The sequence below is a fragment of the Sorex araneus genome, chromosome 3 (genome assembly GCF_027595985.1).
Source record: "Sorex araneus isolate mSorAra2 chromosome 3, mSorAra2.pri, whole genome shotgun sequence".
In the NCBI taxonomy this organism is placed as follows: domain Eukaryota; kingdom Metazoa; phylum Chordata; class Mammalia; order Eulipotyphla; family Soricidae; genus Sorex; species Sorex araneus.
In genome coordinates this window covers 219,312,424-219,334,334 of record NC_073304.1, presented here as the reverse complement: position 1 = coordinate 219,334,334, position 21,911 = coordinate 219,312,424, and the positions used below count along the sequence as shown (strand labels likewise).

The following is a 21,911-nucleotide window of genomic DNA, read 5'->3' as shown; positions in this document are numbered from 1 at the left end:
AAGAGAATGGGGCCTTCACTCGCAGGGGTGGGTGGGCTGCACCTGATGGAGGCCAGTTCTCACCGAGTCGGAGGGTCCGACAGTTGGCTCACCCCCTCACCTCCTAGATCTCCCTGGGGCGGCGGCTGTCTGTCTGAGAGTGATCAGCCTCCGGAACGACCCCTTGGGCGCTGGGTCGCTCTGTGCCAGACCCCCGAGGGACAGGTCCTGCCAGCCTGTTCCCTGAAGAGGAAAGAACACAAAGACCTCGGAGCCTGGCTTGGTCTTTTTGTTTTTGGGCCCTGGCTGGCAGTGCATGGGGCTGGCTCCTGGCTCCGTACTCAGGGAATCACTCCTGGTGGTGCTGGGGGGAACCTTATGGGGTACTGGGAATTTAACCGGGCTCAGATGCATGCAAGACTCCCCGCTCTCCCCGCGGTGCTCAGCCCCAGGATTGGTCTGGAGGCCCGGCCAGCACCTGGCTTTGACCTCCACACCTGTTCACAGATGTACGCCCAGCGGGTCCCCCCTCATCCCCTGCTCCCAGGGTCCACACTGCCCACCTCGGCCACAAAAGGCCTGTTTCTGGGGGCCCTCCACCTTCTAGTCTGACCCCCCAAAAAAAGGTCAGGGACACCGAGGCTGCGGCTGCTCTCTACAGCTGTTTATTGGGGCGGGCTAGTGATGGATCCTCCGGGCACCCTGGCGTCTGAGTCCCGGGGAGTGGCCTACAGGGCCGTGGGCTGAAGGAGTGGTCTGCGGCAAGCGGTAGGGGCCGTGGAAGCACAGCTGGCCGGAGGGCGACATGTTGCAGGTCATGGAGGTGGGGTCCAGGTCCGGGGGCAGCTGCACTTGCTGGTGAACCTGGTGGCACACGAGGAAGGCGCCTCCGCTGCCGTCGTTGTGCTGCAGCTGCCGCTCGCCGGTCACTGTCAGGTTCTGGCCGTCCACCTGCACGCACAGCTCCTCGGGGGCGAAGCCCTGGGTGTCCATCTTCATCATGAAGCTGGGGTCCGCGCACACATCCTCCCTCAGGGTGTCAGGCGGCTCACACTGCAGCTGTGAGGGTAGCACGGGGTCGGAGGGGGCTACGCTGGGACACTGGGGAAGCCCCTGGCCCTCCTTGAAGGGCCCAACATGGCCCCGCCACATCGAGAGAGCAACTGCTGTTGAGGGGGGCAGCGCGCGCGGCGCGTCCCTGCGGAGGGGGCGGGCGGCCCCGGCACGTGCGGCTCCGCGGCCGCGCGGGGGCGCCGGCGAGTCGCCGCCGGCTGCCGACCTCGTCCGCCCGACCCAAGCAAGCGCGTCCCGGGCCTGAGCCCGGGGACTCCAGGCACCAGTGTAGACGGGGGATCACATTGAACCGGAGAATCAGACCGCGGGGGCGGAACAGCCACTGGAGTGTGACCTTCCTTCCCTGACATTGGCAACATCCTGTGACTCCCCAGGGCATGGGAGATGGACATGCCCTCCAGCTGGGCCCCATGGGCAGGCGCGGGCAGGGCTGAGGAAGCGCCTCTCATCCCCGACCTCTACACACGACTCTGCAACCTCGGCCAAGCGCTCTTTCAGCAAACGTTTAAATCGAGTGCGTACATACACACACACAAAAAGGCATGAAAGGGTACCCTGGTAAATACTTAATTTCGCAGTACAATTGTGTCCGGAGACATGGGACAGAGCCTCCACCGAGTTGAGGATAGGAGGGGGCCCTAATCCCGGCCTGGACCCTGCTCTTCCACCTTTCGGGTGGAAGCGCACTTGGGTGGCCTGAGTTCAGAATTTCCCCCAAACTGAAGCTGCTTTTCTGGGATGCTTCTCGGGTCCCTAAGAAGACAGCAATCTTCACTCTCCCAGAAGCCTTCCAAGAAAGATCATAAATGAGGAGGGGTCACTTCTGGGATGCTGGGCCAGGTCTCTCATCCGGCTGCCTGGGACCAACAAGACACAGGATGGAAAAGTCTGGAAGCGGGGAAGCGAAGGGCGAGGCCGCGGGAGACTACATTTCCCATCATGCTCCGGTGCAGCGACGCCTGCGCACTGAGCGCCGGTTGCCCATGCGGCCCTAGGGCTGGGAGCGCCGCGCCGCGCTCCGCTGCGGGGGAGGCCATGGCGGAACCTTCCCAGGCCTCGACCCCGGCCCCAGCCTCGCAGCCTCGGCCCCTTCAGTCCCCGGCCCCTGCCCCCACTCCGACTCCTACCCCCAGCCCGGCTTCCGCTCCGACTCCGGCTCCTACTCCGGCACCAGCCCCAGCCCCAGCTGCAAACCCAGCTGGGAGCACAGGGACTGGGGGGCCCGGGGTAGGAAGTGGGGGAACCGGCAGCGGGGGGGATCCGGCTCGACCTGGCCTGAGCCAGCAGCAGCGCGCCAGCCAAAGGAAGGCGCAAGTTCGGGGACTGCCGCGCGCCAAGAAGCTGGAGAAGCTTGGGGTCTTCTCGGCTTGCAAGGTGGGGGCGGGGCCTGGGGGCAAGGGGGCGGGGCTTGGGGCACACTTGGGCTCGGGTGGGAATGGGGGCGAACCTGCGGTGGGGGAGCGGCTTCACGTTGCTGGGAGACAGGGTCATTGATGGAGCTTTCTGCCTTCAGGCCAATGAAACGTGCAAGTGTAATGGCTGGAAAAACCCCAAGCCCCCCACGGCACCTCGCATGGATCTGCAGCAGCCGGCTGCCAACCTGAGCGAGCTGTGCCGCAGCTGTGAACATCCCTTGGGTAAGGCACATCGGGCCCTTCAAACTGGGCGGGGAGTGGGGAGCAGGTGCTGGGTGGGCGGCTCCAGGATGACCAAGCCTCGTGTCTGAACAAAAAGACATCCTAGGGGCCCGCTCTTCAAGCCGCTGTTCTATCTTCAACATTTATCTTGCTTCTCTCTCCTTTTTGGGGGGAGACTGGGGGGAACGCAATACCCAGCAATGTTCAGGGGTTACTCCTGACTCCTGGCCCTCGTTTCTTTGCTTGTTTAAACTCCACTCTGAGAAGCCTGTGTTCTCTGTTGGATACATATTTCCCCTCTCCTCACATCTTTCTAAACAGGTTTCAGTCAATAAAAACTACCTTGCTTTGGGGCTGGAGGGATAGAGAGTACAGCAGGCACTTGCTTTACATGCAGCCAACTGGGGTTTGATCCCCAGTACCACATTTGGTCCCCCGAGCCCAGTTGGAGTGATCCCTGGGCAGAGCCGTGTGTGGCCCAGCTACAAACCACCTTCTTCACTAAAGGAAAAAAAAAATCCTTAAGGTTGGATTGGGCTGGGGGGTTCCTGTGTCCCACAGGAGGAGAAAACCTCCTGGCCGGGCTGGAGTGACAGCATAGTGGGTAGGGCGTTTGCCTTGCACGCGGCCGACCCGGGTTCAAATCCCAGCATCCCATATGGTCCCCTGAGCACCGCCAGGAGTAATTCCTGAGTGCAGAGCCAGGAGTAACCCCTGTGCAAGGCCGGGTGTGACCCCCCCCCCAAAAAAAAAAAGAAAACCTCCTGGCCAAGAAGAGATACGGGCCCCACCCAGGCAGGGGCACGAAGCACGGTCACTGCTCACGGGGCTGGAGGCGCCGAGGGGCAGGTCATGAAGGGGCGCCGGAAGCCCTGTTGATTTTCTTCTGTCTCTTCCCACACTGCCACCTGTCTGCCTTGCAGCCGACCACGTGTCCCACCTCGAGAACGTGTCAGAGGATGAGATCAACCGGCTGCTGGGGATGGTGGTGGACGTGGAGAACCTGTTCATGTCTGTGCACAAGGAAGAAGACACGGACACCAAGCAGGTCTATTTCTACCTCTTCAAGGTGAGCTGGACTTGGGGGGTGGGGGTGGGGGGAACTCACGCGGTACCCTCGGGTGCCCTGGGTTTGATCCTGGCACCACCTGGTCCCCTGTGCAACTTGGTGGGACTAGCCCCTGAGCACCGCCAGGGTCTAGCTCACCGATGGGATCTAGCGGTGAGGACGGAGCAGAGGAGACGGAGGAGTGTGGGGTGCTCACTCCTTTCCCTCTGACCTCTTCCCCCTCTTCCCCTTCCTCCAGCTCCTGCGGAAGTGCATCCTGCAGATGACCCGGCCCGTGGTGGAGGGATCCCTGGGCAGCCCCCCATTTGAGAAACCCAATATTGAGCAGGTGGGATGAGGAAGATAGCAGGAGAACCGGGGATACAGGGTGGAGTGGGGTGCCCCTGCTTCGCCCTCTCAGAGCGGCAGGCGGGGGAGGGGGGTGGGAGCGAGCTGAATGGCTGCACTGCCCGCGGGGCTGGTCTGGGTGCTGCCCTCAAGAAGCACCTTCTGTGGGCAGAGAAGCTGCGCCTGGCTGCTCACGCCTCCCCCTTGGTTTTGTACCCGCCCACCCCTTTTCAGGGTGTGCTGAACTTTGTGCAGTACAAGTTCAGTCACCTGGCCCCCCGGGAGCGGCAGACCATGTTCGAGCTCTCCAAGATGTTTCTGCTCTGCCTTAACTACTGGAAGCTCGAGACGCCGGCCCAGTTCCGGCAGCGGTCCCAGGCGGAGGACGTGGCCACCTACAAGGTCAACTACACCAGGTAGGCCCGGCCCTTGTCTGCCGCAGGCGGCTGGTAGGCCCGGGTGGGGCTCGGGGAGGGACCCACTGGTGCCACCGCCATGCTGTCCACAGGTGGCTCTGCTATTGCCACGTGCCCCAGAGCTGTGACAGCCTGCCCCGGTACGAGACCACACACGTGTTCGGCCGGGGCCTCCTCCGCTCCATCTTCACCGTGACGCGCCGGCAGCTGCTGGAGAAGTTCCGGGTGGAGAAGGACAAACTGGTGCCTGAGAAGAGGACCCTCATCCTCACCCACTTCCCCAAGTAATGCTCTTTCGGGGGTGGTGCCCACGTTCACAGCCTCCTGGTGCCCCGCTGTGCTGCCAGTACGAGCCCTCGGGACTGGGTGTCTACCTGGCAGACTTGTCATGGTCCAGACGCTGTGGGCCGGCCTCTCCCTCCACCTGGCTGAGCTGGGGGTGGCAGGAACATTGCCTGACTGGTACCACCTACGTCCATACCCTGGGGGGGACATTACTGGCTCTTTCCCACGGGGCCCCAGACTCCTTCCTGCCTCAGCACTTGGAAAAACAGCTTCCTCAGTAGTGAAACTGATCTCTGCCCCTGTTCTGGTCCTGTGGCATTTTCCTGCCTTCTTTCTCACCTTCCTCTTCGTTTGATCCCGGCTCAGTCAGGGCTGCCCGACTCACAGAGGCTTGCTGTGTGTAATCTGGGCCCACTCACAGCCCTGGTGCTGCCGAGCGGGAGTAACGGGGGCAGAGGTGGAGTGGGTTCTGAGGTCTGTTTGAATCCTGATACCCACCCAGGGTGACCGACAGAGGGAGAGAGGGGGAGAGAGGAGGGAGGGAGGGAGGGAGAGAGAGAGAGAGAGAACACGAACGAACTTTTGGTGTAGACTGTCTGCCTGCCCTGGGTTTCTGAGCCGGATATCTCTCTCTCTCTCTCTCTCTCTCTCTCTCTCTCTCTCTCACACACACACACACACACACACACACACAGCACAGGCCACCGTTGGTCCAGACCACACACACACACACACACACACACACACACACACACACACCACCCCCTACCCCCCACCACCCCAGGCTCCCGTTGGTCCAGACCCTGTTTGCCTGACCTGGGTTTCTGCTGCAGATTATCCAGAACTCCCCGAGATGGGGGCTGCTGTCTGGAGCCGGAGGCTCTTCTGTTCCCAGGCCCCCGGTTCCCTGGCTCTCTTACTCGCCTCTTGAGAGTTCTGGAACATTCTGCCCTCCCACAGGTTTCTGTCTATGCTGGAGGAGGAGATCTACGGAGCCAACTCGCCTATCTGGGAGTCGGGCTTCACCATGCCGCCATCCGAGGGGACCCAGCTGGTACCCCGGCCAGGTATGCTCCGTGGCAGACCACGCCACCTGGCCCCCACTGGGCAAGAGACAGGAAATGCCAGGGGTGGGACCCAGTGGGGCACTCGGAGTCCCCACACCCCTGTTTCCTGCTTTTCCTCTCAGCGACAGTCAGTGCCGCGGTGGTTCCCAGCACCCCCATCTTCAGCCCCGCCATGGGTGGGGGCAGCAACAGCTCCCTGAGCCTGGATTCTGGAGGGGCTGAGCCCATGCCAGGTGGGTGCTTGACCCCCTCCCTGCAGCCCCCCTCCAGCCTCTCCGGCTGCCCCTGGGAGACCCTGCCAACCTCCCCGGCAGGCGAGAAGAGGAAGCTGCCGGAGAACCTGACGCTGGAGGATGCCAAGCGGCTCCGCGTGATGGGCGACATCCCCATGGAGCTGGTCAACGAGGTCATGCTCACCATCACCGACCCCGCGGCCATGCTGGGGCCTGAGGTGGGCAGTGCCACTCTCTGACCCGGGGCCAGAGGGCTCTTCCTGACCCGGGGCCTCCCCCTCCCCAGCTCAGTGGCCCCCTTCTGCTGCACAGACCAGCCTGCTGTCGGCCAACGCCGCCCGGGACGAGACGGCCCGCCTGGAGGAGCGCCGTGGCATCATCGAGTTCCATGTCATCGGCAACTCGCTCACGCCCAAGGCCAACCGGCGGGTGCTGCTCTGGCTCGTGGGGCTGCAGAACGTCTTCTCCCACCAGCTGCCGCGCATGCCCAAGGAGTACATCGCCCGCCTCGTCTTCGACCCGTGGGTCCCCCGGAGCACCTGTCATGCCCAGAGCACCTCCCCCCTCCTGCGCTCCCCAACTCTCGGGCATTCTTGCACCTCAGTGCCCTGCATGGAGCCCAGCTCAGTCCTTCAGGGCTGGGGGAACCTGAGGAGCACCCGGGGGAAAGAGCAGGGCCGTGACCTGACCCTTGTCCCCACAGGAAGCACAAGACTCTGGCCCTGATCAAGGATGGGCGCGTCATTGGTGGAATCTGTTTCCGGATGTTCCCCACCCAGGGCTTCACCGAGATTGTCTTCTGCGCTGTCACCTCCAACGAGCAGGTCAAGGTGAATGGTGTAGGCCCCTGGCCCGCCTGCCTCTGGGTATGGAGGTGCGGCAGCCCCATCCCTTCCTTTACTGGCCAGCCAGTTCCTCATGTCCCCACAAGGTGGCAGCCGTACTTCAGTAGCTCCCTGAGGAAGAACACCTGTGACAGACTGCCACAAGGGCTGGAGATAGGACAGCCAGTGGGCGTTTGCCTTGCATGTGACTGGCCCAGGTTCAATCTCCCAGACCCCCTAAGCACCACCAGGAGTGATCCCTGAGCTGGGTATCACCCGAACATTTTTATTTTTAAAGAAAAAAATCCAGGGGCTGGAGCGATAGCACAGCGGGTAGGGCATTTGCCTTGCACACAGCCGACCCGGGTCTGATTCCCAGCATCCCATATGGTCCCCCAAGCACCTCCAGGAGTAATTCCTGAGTGCAAAGCCAGGAGTAACCCCTGAACTTTGCCGGGTGTGACCCAAAAAGAAAAAAAAGAGAAAAAAACTCAGGGGCTGGAGCAATATCACAGCGGATAGGGCATTTGCCTTGCATGCGGCCGAGCCGGGTTGAATTCCCAGCATCCCATATGGTCCCCCAGTACTGCCAGGAGTAACTCCTGAGATGCAGAGCCAGGAGTAACCCCAGAGCATCGCCAGGTGTGACCCAAAAATCAAAACAAAACAAAACAAAATCCAGCACTACCTTTTTTCTTTCCTTTTTTATTTTTTTTTATTATTATTTTTTTTTGGTTTTTGGGTCACACCTGGCGATGCACAGGGGTTACTCCTGGCTCTGCACTCAGGAATCACTCCTGGCGGTTCTCAGGGGACCATATGGGATGCTGGGATTTGAACCCGGGTCGGCCGCGTGCAAGGCAAACGCCCTACCCACTATTCTATCACTCCAGCCCCCATTTCTTTCCTTTTTTAATCCCCTCTGACCTCCCTTTCCCTTTGTTGTTGCTGGCTGGGGGTGCTGGGGGGCTTTGGGGGAATCACACCTGCTGAGCTGTGCATGCTGGGGCGCTCAGGCCCACCAGGGCTTCCTGCAGTTCTCCCTCAGCTGCGCAGCCTGCTGTGTGCTTTTTGGTGGCAGCGCACAGGTCATGGTTTACCCAACAGTCACATCCCTCCCTCTGGTACTCACACGTTCCTGACTGGGGGGAGCTGGAATACACTTTTGCAGCGCCAGGGACGGACAGCAGGGCTACACAAATTGCACTGCACTTGTAGACTGCCAGGATTCAAACTGGTGGGTGCCGGGAGGATAGTACAGTGGGGAGGGCTTTGTCTTGCAAATTGCTGACCCGGGGGTTTGATCCCCAGCATCCCATATGGTCCCCTGAGCACTGCCAAGAGCAATTCCTTTGTGCAGAGCCAGGAGTAACCTTTGAGCATCCACCAAGTGTGACCCAAAAAATCAGAAAAAAAAAAAAATTTGACCCTATGCTTGCAAAGTGTCCTAAGTATACTTTGTATACTCTTGTGAGAGTATACTTTGTATACTTTCGAAAAGAGTATACAAAGTGCTCTTTCGTTTACCTTGCTCAAGGTATTCTTAAGCAAGTAATTAAGTAATTTTTTTTTTTTTTTGCTTTTTGGGTCACACCCAGCGATGCTCAGGGGTTACTCCTGGCTTTGCACTCAGGAATTTCTCCTGGCGGTGCTTGGGGGACCATATGGGTTGCCGGGGATCGAACCCGGGTTGGCCGCGTGCAAGGCAAACACCCTACCCGCTGTGCTATCGCTCCGGCCCCAGTAATTTTTTTTTTTGAACTGTGGTCTGAGCTCACTCCTGGCTGTGCCCTCGGGAATTATTCCGACAGTGCTCAGGTTCTCTTGTGTGCACAGCCCAGATCTGCAGTCTCCTGTGTCCAGCATGTGTGAGAGGCAGCATCTCTTTAGGATTCCGACGCTGTGATGAGCAGGCCCTTGACCTTCCCCTCCCTGCCCAGGTCTATAGCTCAGACCTAGAAGCTGGGGTCTTTGGGGCTAGCAGGTTTCTGATGGGCTGGTTCCTGGCATTGCCATGGCTGGCTGCCCTTGGACACATTTTTTTGAGTATCTGAATTTAGTTTTGCTACTCTAACAGGGAGGCAGTACTTCCTTGCTTTACCGGTTAATTTACCCACTGGTCCTTAGAGTTCCCAGCATCACTCCTAGCCCAGAGCAAGGGCTTAGAGATCCAGCACCCTTCCCTCTGGCGCCACATAAACTCTGTGGGCCATCACTGCCCTGGATGGCCCCACCTCTGCCTCCTGTGACCCGTGACCCTCCCCCGCAGGGCTACGGAACCCACCTGATGAACCACCTGAAGGAATACCACATCAAGCACAATATCCTCTACTTCCTCACCTATGCTGACGAGTATGCCATCGGCTACTTCAAAAAGCAGGTGACTGTCTTTGCTCCTATGCCTGCCTCGGCTGTCATGCTTCCTGGTGTTGGACTGGAAGTCCTTTCCTGTCCCCTTGTCCTGGGGAAGCCCTTTGTGGCCACCCTCATTGGTGCTGCAGGGGTGGGGGTGGGGGCTGGAGGGCAGTGTAGGCTTCTGAGGCCCCAGTTGATGAGTTGGGTGGAGCAGCTGATCTGGATCCTCTCCAGGGGCAGATTGAGTCCTCCCGAAGCCGAGATTGGTGCCAGGTCACTGGAGGGGTGTGTAGGAACCAGGGGCAAGGGGATTGGCTCTGCCTTTTGGGGATTCCTGAGGAAGATGGACTGGATGGTAACCCCCTCTCCAGGGCTTCTCCAAGGACATCAAAGTGCCCAAGAGCCGCTACTTGGGCTACATAAAGGACTACGAGGGTGCTACATTGATGGAATGTGAGCTGAATCCCCGGATCCCCTACACGGAGCTGTCCCACATCATCAAGAAACAGAAGGAGGTACTCAGTGTGTGCCATGCATGTCCATGTATGTGTCTGTGTGTCTGTGCATGCATCTGTGTATCCATGTCTGTATGCGTTCGTGCTTCCATGTCTGTATATGTGTCTATGTGTCCATAGATGTCTGTGTGTCCATGGGTGTCTGTGTGCCTCTGTGTGTCTATGCGTCCCTGTTATGTCCATGGATGTCTGTATACATCCATGCATGTCTGTGTATGCATCCATGTGTGTCCTTGTGTCCACTAATGCAGTCTGTGTGTGCATGTCCTTGTGTGTGCATGTCCGTGTATCTCAGCATGCTCGTGTCTGTATGTCTGTGTGTATGTCCATGTGTCCCTGCCAGTGTGTGCACGGGGTTAAGCAAGCACAGGGCACCAGCCAGGTGGCAATTCAGGCCCGGCCAGGCTGGGGTCAGGTTGGTGCGGGGCCCACAGACTTGACCTTCCCTCAGATCATCAAGAAGCTGATTGAGCGCAAACAGGCTCAGATCCGGAAGGTCTACCCAGGACTCAGCTGCTTCAAGGAGGGCGTGAGGCAGATCCCCGTGGAGAGTGTCCCCGGCATCCGTGAGCAGGGGTCTTGTGGGGGGCATGGAGGGGGGCGACCCACTGCAGGGTCAGGACAGGCCGTCTCAGCCCACCTTCTCCCCCTCCCCACTTTGCAGGAGAAACAGGCTGGAAACCACTGGGGAAGGAGAAGGGGTGAGTGTGGGAGCCAGGGAGGGCTCTGGGAGAGACGCAAGGACGAGGAGCCTCAGACTGGCCCCTCTCACCCCAGGAAGGAGCTGAAGGACCCGGACCAGCTCTACACAACCCTCAAAAACCTGTTGGCGCAGATCAAGGTGGGGACACGGAACGTCCCTTCGCTGTCTGTGGGGGAGGAGGGGGGCATCCTTGCACCAGTGTCTGCGGGGCGGGGCAGGGGGGCAGAGGGAGCAGCCCAGCGGGGCTCGCCCCGACCCAGCCCTGCCCTGCAGTCCCACCCCAGTGCCTGGCCCTTCATGGAGCCCGTGAAGAAGTCCGAGGCGCCCGACTACTACGAGGTCATCCGCTTCCCCATCGGTGAGGAGGCTGCGCGGGGGTCGTGGCATGGGGTTCCGGGGGGGGGGGTGTCCCGTGTTCCCCCCACCCCGGCCCGCCCCGCCCCGACGACGCCCTCCCGCCCGCAGACCTGAAGACCATGACCGAGCGGCTGCGCAGCCGCTACTACGTGACCCGGAAGCTGTTCGTGGCCGACCTGCAGCGGGTCATCGCCAACTGCCGCGAGTACAACCCGCCCGACAGCGAGTACTGCCGTTGCGCCAGCGCGCTCGAGAAGTTCTTCTACTTCAAGCTCAAGGAGGGCGGCCTCATCGACAAGTAGCCCCCCGGCCGCGCCGCCGCCCATGGCGCCCGGCCGCCCCCCGCCGCGGCCCTGAGCCCGCCGGACTGTCCGTGTCCTCCGCCCGAGTGAGGGGGCTTCCGGGGTGGAAGCCCGCCCGGACCGCAGGGGGGGCGGCGCCCACCTCCCCTGCACCGTTCTGTCGGTCTCCCCTAAGGGTGGGGGGACGTGGGGACCATTTATTTTCTGGCATTATAATCCCTTGGAGGGAACAATAAAAAGCTCTTCTTTTTTTTTTTTTTTCCTTTTTCTTTTTTTCCTTTTCTTTTTTTGGCTGCTTCTCCTCTTGTGTGACTTTCTTGAGTGGTGTCCCCAGCCTTAACCGGCTGTCCCCTCTCTCACCAGCACCGGGCAGTAGGGACAGGGCGGTGGGGGGTGGGGGGGAACCCTCATGCCCTCCCCTCTCCCCCCGCCTGTCCTTTGGGAGTCACGGGTGCGTCGAACCCCACAGCTGTCGCCCCACTTCCCCAAAGTGGGCTCTGCTGGGTGGGGCTGGAGCCCGTGGGAGGGGCGGGGAGAGCCCTGGGCGCCGCCCACCCGGTGCTCGTGCTCTCGCTCCCTGCCCTCCCGCAGCTGTCCTGCCCCGGCCTCAGCTGGCTCGGCCCCGCCCCTTCTGAGTTTCAGTTTCCTTTTCTCAGCAGCAAAGTTCAGTCAGTGGTTTTCGGCACTAGGCACCGGGAAAGCCTAGCGCAGCTGCCCTGCAGTCAATGGAGGTGTGCAGGTGAGACCTGGCCTGGGTCGGGGTCGGGGAAGCCCTGTCACTCCGCCTGCCGGGTGACCCCTGGGTGCCCTGGCACAGCAGGCTCGAGAGGAGATCAGGGCAACTAGGACTGGGGCCAGTCGAGGCTGAGGCGCCCCGCCCCAAGGGGCCAGGAGGTCTGAGCTCCCCTGCTGTTCGCAGCATGACTCTGCGTCCCTACCAGTGGGAGGTGATCATGCCCGCCCTGGAGGGCAAGAATATTATCATCTGGCTGCCCACGGGCGCCGGGAAGACCCGGGCAGCCGCCTACGTGGCCAAGAAGCATTTAGCGACTGTGGACAGAGCCAAGGTGGTTGTCCTGGTCAACAGGGTGAGTGGCCTGCCCGCCGCAGGGCTTCATTCAGCCCCTCGGAGCATCCCAGGGCTGTCGCCTCTGCTCTCCTCCCCTTCCAGCCAGCGCCTTCCCTGGCTGCGCGCCTACTCACCGCGGCTTTTCTCCCTCTCCACCCCCAGGTGCATCTGGTGACCCAGCATCTTGAGGAGTTTAGCAGAATGCTGGACAAACGCTCGTCCATCGCCACCCTGAGCGGGGACATGGGGCCACGACCTGGCTTTGGCCACCTGGCCAGGAAAAACGACCTGCTCATCTGCACAGCTGAGCTGCTGCAGATGGCGCTGAGCAGCCAGGAGCAGGAGGAACACGTGGAGCTCAATGGTGAGGGCTGCGGGCGGGTGGCAGGGTCCCCTGGGCGTCCACACGTGCTGCCGGGCCAGGCCAACTTTCCTTTGTGAGGTGGAATGGAGGGGTTCCCCGTTCCCCAAACCCCAGCCACCAGTCGCGTAGAAATAGACTTATTACAGCGGCTTCCCGGGCAAGTCCCAGCTGAGGCTCCGTGTACTGACGCCGAGGGCGGAGCTCCAAACAGCTAGAGCGTGAACTAGTGGGGGGGGGGTCCCTTGGCAAGCAGGTCACAGCCTGTCCCCGTGTGCCCCCAGACTTCTCCCTGCTCGTGGTGGATGAGTGTCACCACACGCACAAAGGCACCGTCTACAACGTCATCCTGAGCCGGTACCTGGAGCAGAAACTCTGCGGGGCGCAGCGCCTGCCCCAGGTTCTGGGTCTCACAGCGTCCCCAGGCACCGGAGGGGCCAACACGCTCAAAGGGGCCGTCGAGCACATCCTGCAGGTGAGCGCGGCCAGCCACCCTCTTCCTCCCGCCACCATCTGTCCAACTGTCCTCCTGGCCCCCCTCGGCAGGCTCAAGCCCCTTCCTCACCTAATCTCCACTTGTTTTTTTGTTTTTCTGGGCTGGTGGGGGAGGGGAGGATACTGGCCTGTGCTCAGGGATTACTCTGGGCTCTGCACCCAGGGATCACTCCTAGTGGGGCTTGTGGAACCATATGGGGTCCCTGTGATTGGACCAGGGTCAGCTGTGTCGGAGCAAGTGGCCCCCTCGCTGTGCTGTCTCCCCAGACCGTCTTATTCTGCTTTATTCTCCTCGGGCCTCGTAGACACTCTATAACCCTCCCCTCACTGCCTTCCCTCAGCACCTAGTGACTGGTGGTGTCCCCATCTCCCAGAGCAGCGCCTGGCCCGGACAAGGAGAACACCTAGGGGTTGAGTGAACCAGTCACACTTCCGGTGGCCCTGCTGTGGGTTCTCATGTCCTTGGTGGGGATCCACTTGCTCCACGGGACACTCCATCCCCTTTCCGGTAACTGTCTGTTGTCCTTTCCCCACCAGCTCTGTGCCAACCTGGACACACAGCTCATCATGTCACCCCAGAAGAGTCTTCCTGAGCTGCAGGAACACAACCACCAGCCCTGTAAGAAGTACGACCTCTGCCACAGGCGCAGTGAGGTGCGTGGGAGAGAGAGCAAGTGGGCTCTGGGGCGAGGGGACACCCCAGCTGCATCCTCACTGGCTCTGTGACTTCAGCTACTTGCTTACGTAGTGGAGCCTCCGTTACCCCTTGCTGGACATCTGTTAAAACCCTGGGCACCCCATAGAGCCCCTGTCTCCAACACCCCCCCCGCCCCCCCGTCCACAGATGGTGGCTGTCTATCGCTGTAGACGGGTTGAAAACCATTGGTGTGGGATTGGAGCAATAGCATAGCGGGTAGGGCGTTTGCCTTGCACGCGGCCGACCCGGGTTCGATTCCCAGCATCCCATATGGTCCTGCTTGGACCTGCTTGCCAAGGGACCCCCCCCCCCCCACTAGTTCACGCTCTAGCTGTTTGGAGCTCTGCCCTCGGCGTCAGTACACCCTGAGCACTGCCAGGAGTGATTCCTGAGTGCAGAGCCAGGAGTAACCCCTGTGCATCGCTAGGTGTGACCCAAAAAGGCAAAAAAAAAAAAAAAAAGAAAACCATTGGTGTACCACCACAATTCTGACAGCCGGCCCATGGGCCCGTCTGCAGAGCCGTGTCGGCCCGCAGGTGTGAAAAGGCTGAAGCACGCTGCTGCTGAGTACTTTCTCCTGAGGCTGTTCCACGCTCCCTCCCTGCTGTGCCCCCTCTGGGCGGCAGTGTGGAGGTGGAGCAGGGGTGTCCCTCCCACCCTAGCTGCTCTTCCTGGAGCTGGCTTCTCTCTACAGGCTGGGGCCAGCGGGGAGCCTTCAAGTAGGGAACAGCACCCCCTCTCTGTGCCTATTCCCTGCCAGCATGCGGGAATGACCCCCCACCACCACCACTCTACTAGGACCCCTTTGGGGACATGCTGAAGAACCTCATGGACCAAATCCATGACCGCATGGAGATGCCCGAGCTGAGTCGGGACTTCGGGACGCAGGCCTATGAGCAGAAGGTGGTGGAGCTGATGCGAGATGGTGAGAAACGGCACCCAGGTGGAGGGCGAGGCAGCAGGGCCGTGCTGGGCAGACCAGAGAGGAGCCTTCTGCTGGGGAGAGCACAGCCAGTAGGGCTCAGGAATCATTCCTGGTGGTGTTCAGGGACCAGATGGATCAGACCCAGGTGAGCCACATGCAAGGCAAACAAACGCCCTAATCACTGTGCTATGCTCCCACCCCAGCAAAGAGCAGGCAAAGGCTAGACCAGTGTTTCTAAGGTACTGGATTCTCTCCAGGATAAGGCGGCTACAGGTGAAAATGGTCAAGGCAAAACGCTGTGCGTGTAGGAAGTTGGGAGGGGGATGGAAGGGCTAGGGTGGATGAATCGCTACAGCCAAGTGCCACCCCCCAGCAAAGGCGTGAGATCCTTGGTGTGGTGGGCGTGGCCACGGAGGGCGTGGCCATGGACGGATGAGGCTTGTGGGGGCGTGGCCCCGTGGTAGGGGTGGGGCGGCTCCATCAGAAATTGCTCTTCTTGCTGGTCCACAGCTGCGCAGGCTGGGCTTCTCGATCGGCGGGTGTTCGCGCTCCACCTGCGGCACTACAATGACGCCTTGCTCATCCACGAAACGGTTCGCGCTGTGGATGCTCTGGCCGTGCTGCAGGATTTCTATGACAGGGAGCGCACCACCAAGACCTGGGTCCTGCATGCCGAGCGCTGGCTAATGGAGCTTTTCAAAGGTGAGGTGCAGCCATTTAGAAATGGACAGGCAGGTTAGAGGGCAGCCAGGGTTCTGATACCAGGGCCGGTTGGATGCTGAGAGAGTGCTGAGTGTTTCCAATCAAAAGCCAAGGCTGTGGACACATCCTTGCTTATGAAGACAAGTCCTCACTTATGAAGGCTTGGATACACATAATAACTAATTCAGGGGCTGGAGTGATAGCAGAAGGTAGGGTGTTAGGGTGTTTGCTTTGCACGTGGCTGATCAGGGTTTGATTCCCAGCATCCCATATGGTCCCCTGAGCACCGCCATGAGGGATTCCTGAGTACATGAGCCAGGAGTAACCCCTGTGCTTCGCTGGGTGTGACCCAAAAAAAGGAAAAAAAACTAATTCAAGTTACCAACAGATTTTTTTTTCTTTTTGGGTCACACCTGGCGATGCACAGGGGTTGCTCCTGGCTCTGAACACAGGAATTACCCTTGGCGGTGCTCAGGGGACCATATGGGATGCTGGGATTTGAACCCGGGTTGGCCGCATGCAAGACAAATGCCCTACCCACTGTGCTATCGCTCCAGCCCTCACCAACAGAGATTATTATAAAAGCCATTGACTGCCCCTGAAAGCCAAGGGCTACTGGTACTTTAACATGCAGAGGTGGCCAGAGGGTGAAAGTAAGCCTGCTCCAGCCGGGTCTTGAGAGGCCAAGGTCATCCGGGGGTCGAGTCAGCCTGCGCCACACAGCTCAGCATGGAAAGGTATCCTGGCACCGTAGTATAAATCTGGATTTGGCTCTGCAGGCACTCGGGGGGAGCTCTGACACCCTGAGGGGGTCCTAAGGGTGCTCTGGGGGGTTGTCTGCAGGGGGACTAGACAGGACAGTCTGCTCAGAGCCTGTGGACTCCTGCCGAGCCTCGCCCTCCTGGCCTGAGCACTGTGTTTTGAATGCTTCTGGCAGACCACAGGCATGAGCTGACTCGCCTGGCGCAGTGTGGTCCGGAGAACCCCAAACTGGAGATGCTGGAACAGATCCTGCAGGAGCAGTTCGGGAGCCAGGGCAGGCCCCAGGGCCTCATCTTCACCCGCACCCGCCAGAGCGCTCACTCGCTCCTGCTCTGGCTCCAGCAGCAGCCTGGCCTGCAGACCGTGGATATCAGGGCCGAGCTGCTCATTGGGGCAGGCAGCGGCAGCAGCCAGAACACCCACATGACCCAGGTGTGGGCTCTGCGGAAGGACTGGGAGGCAGGGCCCGCTCCCTGGGAAGCAAGGGAAAAGCAGGGTGATTGACAGAGTGACCCGGGGGCCAGGGGGAATCACTGACCGTCCCCAGGCAGAGTGGAGGAGAGCAGGGAGAAGAGGTGGACACTGAGGTCTCTAGTCTGGGGGTCTGTGAGGAAAGAGTGAGTGATGTATTTCCTGGGGGCTGGGGAATCCTCCAGATGATATTCTGAAGGGTCCTAGGTCGGGGCACAGAACCCCTGGGCCCCAAGGAGAGAATTGTTTAGAGGTCACTGGGAAGATGGGTGAGATCCTGGAGTCTCTTGGACACACAGCTGGGGAATTGGGGTCTCTAGGTAAAGGCTGTACCCAGAGAGGCCGGGCTGGTAGGAGCCACCCTCTTGTACCATGCACTTTCTTCCCTCCCCACAGAAGGGGCAGCAGGAAGTGATCCAGAAATTCCGGCAAGGCTCACTGAACCTCTTGGTGGCCACCAGTGTGGCAGAGGAGGGGCTGGACATCCCCCAGTGCAATGTGGTCGTGCGCTACGGCCTCCTGACCAACGAGATCTCCATGGTCCAGGTACCCGTGGCTGCCGCCCCGCTGCCCAGAGGATCTGGTGTGGTGCTGTAGACCTGCTCAGTGCTCTCCTTTGTCATCCTTTCCAGGCCAGAGGCCGAGCCCGGGCTAACCAGAGCTTGTACACCTTTGTGGCCACCAAGAACAGCCGGGAGCTGCGGCGGGAACAGACCAACGAGGTGCTGGAGACCTTGATGGAGCAGGCGGTGGCGACTGTGCAGAAAATGGATAGAGCCGAGTTCCAGACCAAGGTGTGTGGGCAGTGTGGCAGCCTGCAGGGAGCTGGGCGAGGGAGGTGGGTGCCGAGAACCCTCTGGCTACCTTCCTTGCATGTCCCTCTGTCTTCCCTTCCTCCTGGGGGAAGTGGAATCCACTTGTGAAAGGTTCAAACGGAGGCAGGGCAGAGGTTGAGGGAGAGTGATGGAGCCGGGAAGCTGACGGCTGTTGCCCACTGCACACTGTGACCAGGCCTGTGCCAGGGATTGTTTTTGTTCGTTTTTCTTTTGACAAACACACCCAGCAGTACTCAGGACTTTCTTGTGCTTCTGCACAGGGGACTATACATGGTCCCAGGGATAGAATCTGGGTGTTGGAAGGCAAATACCCGACATGCTGTACTCTGACTCCAGCCCTTATGAGGGTTTTTCTTTTCTTTCTTTTTTTTTTTTTGCTTTTTGGTTCACACCCAGCAATGCTCAGGGGTTACTCCTGGCTTTGCACTCAGGAATTACTCCTGGCAGTACTTGGGGGACCATATGGGATGCCGGGGATCGAACCCGGGTCAGCCGCATGCAAGGCAAATGCCCTACCCGCTGTGCCATCGCTCCGGCCCATGAGGGTTTTTCATTTATCCTCAGAGCCAGGACTATGCATGCCATCTTCAGCCCTGCTCGAATCTGGCAGAGGGATGCAAAGACCAAACCATCCCTCAAACAGGACTTAAACCTATTCCTCATCATCCAGCTTCACCAAGATTAGTCTCCATCAACTCTAGTTGTCCCAGTGATTGGTGATGCTCCAAAGCAGTGGCTTGAGGTGCTGGAGAGCAAACTCAAGCCAGGCTGGAGCCCTGGGAGTGGCCCCTAAATCCCAACCCAGATAAATCCAGCAGCAGCTTTGGCCCAGCAGTAGATGAGTGGGTGAGGCCCAAGCTTCATTCCCTGGCACTGAGAAAAAAAAATTCAAAGTGATAGTTTGGTGCATGAAATTGTCCAAATAGGACTCAGTGAGAGGGGCTGGAGCAATACAGTACAGCAGTGGGCGGGGGCGGGGGGGGGTGCATTTTCCTTGCATGCATTCTACCCGGGTTCAATACCCAGCACCCCATATGGTCCCCCGAGCACCAACAAAATTCCTGAGTGCAGAGCCAGGAGTAAGCCCTGAGCATCACCAGGTTTGGCTCCAAAAAACCCAAACCAAAAAATTTTCAGCTAGAAAGTGCTCCCTCCCGTATTATTATTTAATTTTTTGTTATTTTTATTATTTTGCTCATATTACTTTTTCTCCATGTAGCCAAGTCAGGACCCTTCCAGACCCTAATGGTCTGGGGCTGGAGCCATAGTTCAAGGGTGGGGAAGTTGCCTTGAGCAGAGCCAAAACCGGATTCCATCCCCAGCACCCCATGTGGTCCCCCGAGCCCCCCCAGGAGCGATTCCTGAGTGCAGAGTCAGGAGTCAGCCCTGAGCACCGCTAGGGGTGGGCCAAAAACTAGCAAACCAAACCCAAGCCAGATCCTGCTGAGCCAGTTCCTGCTCGGGTCCCCTGCGCCCTCTGACCCGGCTGGGTGCCCCCTCCCTTAGCTGCGGGAGCTGCAGTGCTCGGCCCTGGTGCATCGCGCGGCGCAGGCGGCTCAGCGAGAGAGGCAGCAGCAGCAGTTCCTGGCGGAGGAGGTGCAGTTGCTCTGCATCAACTGCATGGTGGCCGTGGGGCACGGGAGCGACCTGCGAAAGGTGGAGGGCGCCCACCACGTCAACGTGAATGCCAACTTCTCGTGAGACCCGGGAGCGCGTGGCATGGGGAGGTGGGCCAAGGGGGGCTGAGAATCCTACTTCCAGGTGGTGCTGCTTTGAGGGTGTGGAGGCTGGAGGAACATTCTCACAGCCGTCAGGTGCGAAAATCCACCAAGTACCAGGGGTGCTCAGGACTTCCACCCGGACTTAGACAAGGGGGGCATCTGCTGCAACCCCGGATCTGGAAGGAAGGGTTGGAATGTGCAGGGCTGTGGTGAGGGGAGGCATTCTGGGGTCTCTTGGGGAGGGAGGTGCAGATACAGATGGAGGGCAGGCCGGACAGGGCAGCCTTTTCCCAGTGGCCAGCGAAGAGTCTTGGATAAATTTTGAGCCCGGGAATGCCAGGGTTGATCTGAGTTCCATCTTCAGACTGGCAAGCGGGCAGATGGCAGAGGATGGCAGGGGGCTTGGGAGGAGGTATGGAGGCAGGGGGACCTGGTAGGAGAGGGTGGCAGTCAGTGCAGCTTGGGGGATACTGCTGACACCTGAACATGGGCAAGAGGGAGTGGAGGTGGCCTGGGGCACCCCAGGCCCTGGGGAGTATCCACCTCATGGCAGGCAGGAAGTTCTCTTTCTCGGGAGAAGGTGCAGCAAGTAATTGGGCACAGAGCTGGGGCAAGGATGGGGTCCCTGAGGGCCGTGCCGCCTCCCTTTTCCCTCCAGGATCTACTACAATGTCTCCCAGCAGCCGGTGGCCATTGAGAAAGTCTTCAAGGACTGGACCCCTGGGGGTGTCATTAGCTGTAGGAACTGTGGGGAGGTAAGTTCTGGGACCAAAGTCAGTCTGACAGAGGAGACCCCACCTCTGCCGTCAGGGCGTCGCTGGGGCCCAGGGGCGGGGAGGCGGGGGTGTAGCTGGGTGTCCTGGTCCTCGGGAGTGGGGCCTAGCCCCAGGCTCAGGGATCCTGCAGTGTGACAGAGGAGAGAGCTGAGGGTGACAGATGCCTCCATGGAGCCCATCTCGTGGAGAGAAGCCCGTCCTGGGCACAGCCCCTGACCCAGCCGTCTGTGTCCTGCCCCCAGCTCTGGGGTCTACAGATGGTCTACAAGTCGGTGAAGCTGCCGGCTCTCAAGGTCCGTAGTATGCTGCTCCAGACCCCGCAAGGGCGGATCCAGGCCAAGAAGTGGTCCCGTGTGCCCTTCCCGGTGCCCGACTTCAACTACTTGCAGCACTGTGCCCAGAGCCTGTCCTTGGACTGAGTGGCTGCTCGCGGCAATGCCCGGCACAGGCTGCAGGGGGCAGCAGAGCCCACCGCAACTCGCTCTTCCCGGTCTCCTGAGCCGCTGGCTCTGAGGGCCCCAGACTGCCCCGCCTGTTGGACTCCCACTCCGAGGAAGCAATGGGAGAGCCACCGCGCCCCACCCCCAACACTTCCACACGCACTGAATTAGGTGGGGGGTGAGAGGGCGGGTGAGGAACTGAGGCAGGTGTCTCACGCTGGATGAAAATGGGTTAGGGAAACTGAGGCAGACAATGCAATACACTGTCCCTGGCCCCTCCTTTCTCTGTTCAAGGTCACTTACATATTTGAGGTTAACCCATAAATTTAAAAATTGATAATAAAGGAAATTGGCATATAAGATGTGTTGTTTCGGAGGTGGGGGTGGTTAGGACCATACTATGGTAAGACTTAACCTTGGCTCTGTGCTCCTGGATCATGCCTGGTGGTGCTCAGGGGACCATATGGAGTGCCAGGGATCAAACTTAGGTTGACCACTAGCAAGGAAAATGCCCTATGCACTGTATTATCCAGCTCCTATAGTTTTGGTCTGTTTGCCCCCCTGCCCCCGCCCACAGTGCTCAGGTTCTGTACTCAGGACTCCATCCCTGGCAATCCCAAACGGGATGCTAGGGATCAGACCTGAGTCAGCTACATGCAAGGCAAGCACCCTACCCACTGTACTATCCAGCTACTACAATTTATATTTTTAACAAATGCTTTTCCACAATAATGAATGTAGTCACTGTTCATGTTTTCTCATTTGGGGGCTGGGGAGATCAGTGAGCTGAAGCACACAGTTTTTGCGCAGGAAGCTTGGGTTTGATCCCTGGCGTTGCATGACCTCCTGAGCGCTTGGCGGGTGTAGCCCCAAAATACTTTTTTTTTTTTTTTGGTTTTTGGGTCACACCCGGCAATGCACAGGGGTTTCTCCTGGCTCTTCACTCAGGAATTACTCCTGGCGGTGCTCAGGGGACCATATGGGATGCTGGGATTAGAACCCGGGTCGGCCGCGTGCAAGGCAAACGCCCTACCCGTGCAAGGCAAACGCCCTACCCGCTGTGCTATCGCTCCAGCTCCTACTTTTTTTTTTAATGAATCATTTATTGAACATTTATTACATAACATGTAACATGGGGCTGGAGCAATAGCACAGTGGGTAAGGCGTTTGCCTTGCACGCGGCCGACCCGGGTTCTAATCCCAGCATCCCATATGGTCCCCTGAGCACCGCCAGGAGTAATTCCTGAGTGTAGAGCCAGGAGTAACCCCTGTGCATCGCCAGGTGTGACCCAAAAAGAAAAAAAAAATGTAACATGCTTTGCGTTTTTTTTTTTTTCTTTTTGGGTCACACCTGGCGATGCACCGGGGTCACTTCTGGCTCTGCACTCAGGAATCACTCCTGACGGTGCTCAGGGGACCATATGGGATGCTGGGAATCGAACCTGGGGCGGCCTCGTGCAAGGCAAATGCCCTACCTGATGTGCTATTGCTCCAGCTCCTCCCAAAATACTTT

General features: G+C 59.4%; 3 protein-coding genes across 3 annotated transcripts; 2 read left to right on the top strand and 1 right to left on the bottom strand.

Annotated features, from left to right (window-relative positions):
• Positions 1-657: 657 nt before the first annotated feature.
• Positions 658-5,709, bottom strand: HSPB9 (heat shock protein family B (small) member 9). The gene is made up of 2 exons (XM_004608967.2): positions 5,604-5,709; positions 658-1,038 (listed from the first exon to the last, which is right to left on the bottom strand). The coding sequence occupies exon 2, from the start codon at positions 979-981 to the stop codon at positions 658-660; it is 324 nt and encodes a 107-aa protein (XP_004609024.2). The 5' UTR covers positions 982-1,038; positions 5,604-5,709.
• On the top strand, positions 2,018-11,401 carry KAT2A (lysine acetyltransferase 2A). The gene is made up of 18 exons (XM_004608778.2): positions 2,018-2,427; positions 2,567-2,690; positions 3,614-3,759; positions 3,998-4,087; positions 4,321-4,502; positions 4,595-4,786; positions 5,748-5,854; positions 5,977-6,087; positions 6,169-6,305; positions 6,400-6,608; positions 6,791-6,917; positions 9,181-9,291; positions 9,638-9,781; positions 10,233-10,347; positions 10,446-10,482; positions 10,559-10,622; positions 10,758-10,842; positions 10,950-11,401. Exons 1-18 carry the CDS (start codon positions 2,089-2,091, stop codon positions 11,141-11,143), a joined length of 2,514 nt encoding a protein of 837 aa, XP_004608835.1. The 5' UTR covers positions 2,018-2,088; the 3' UTR covers positions 11,144-11,401.
• A 149-nt stretch (positions 11,402-11,550) lies between these two features.
• On the top strand, positions 11,551-20,752 carry DHX58 (DExH-box helicase 58). Its single transcript, XM_055132590.1, has 13 exons — positions 11,551-11,882; positions 12,063-12,231; positions 12,375-12,576; positions 12,858-13,048; positions 13,606-13,722; positions 14,564-14,690; positions 15,201-15,392; positions 16,330-16,586; positions 17,022-17,171; positions 17,258-17,419; positions 18,968-19,158; positions 19,841-19,937; positions 20,201-20,752. The coding sequence occupies exons 1-13, from the start codon at positions 11,869-11,871 to the stop codon at positions 20,375-20,377; spliced, it is 2,046 nt and encodes a 681-aa protein (XP_054988565.1). The 5' UTR covers positions 11,551-11,868; the 3' UTR covers positions 20,378-20,752.
• Positions 20,753-21,911: the final 1,159 nt, after the last annotated feature.

Coding starts and splice junctions, on each gene's coding strand:
- HSPB9 (XM_004608967.2), bottom strand. CDS start 981: ATGATGAAGATGGACACCCAGGGCTTCGCCCCCGAGGAGCTGTGCGTG.
- KAT2A (XM_004608778.2), top strand. CDS start 2,089: ATGGCGGAACCTTCCCAGGCCTCGACCCCGGCCCCAGCCTCGCAGCCT. Junction 4,503..4,594: donor TACAAGGTCAACTACACCAG/GTAGGCCCGGCC, acceptor TGCTGTCCACAG/GTGGCTCTGCTATTGCCACG. Junction 6,918..9,180: donor CCTCCAACGAGCAGGTCAAG/GTGAATGGTGTA, acceptor CCTCCCCCGCAG/GGCTACGGAACCCACCTGAT.
- DHX58 (XM_055132590.1), top strand. Junction 14,691..15,200: donor GGTGGAGCTGATGCGAGATG/GTGAGAAACGGC, acceptor GCTGGTCCACAG/CTGCGCAGGCTGGGCTTCTC. Junction 17,172..17,257: donor ACGAGATCTCCATGGTCCAG/GTACCCGTGGCT, acceptor CATCCTTTCCAG/GCCAGAGGCCGAGCCCGGGC.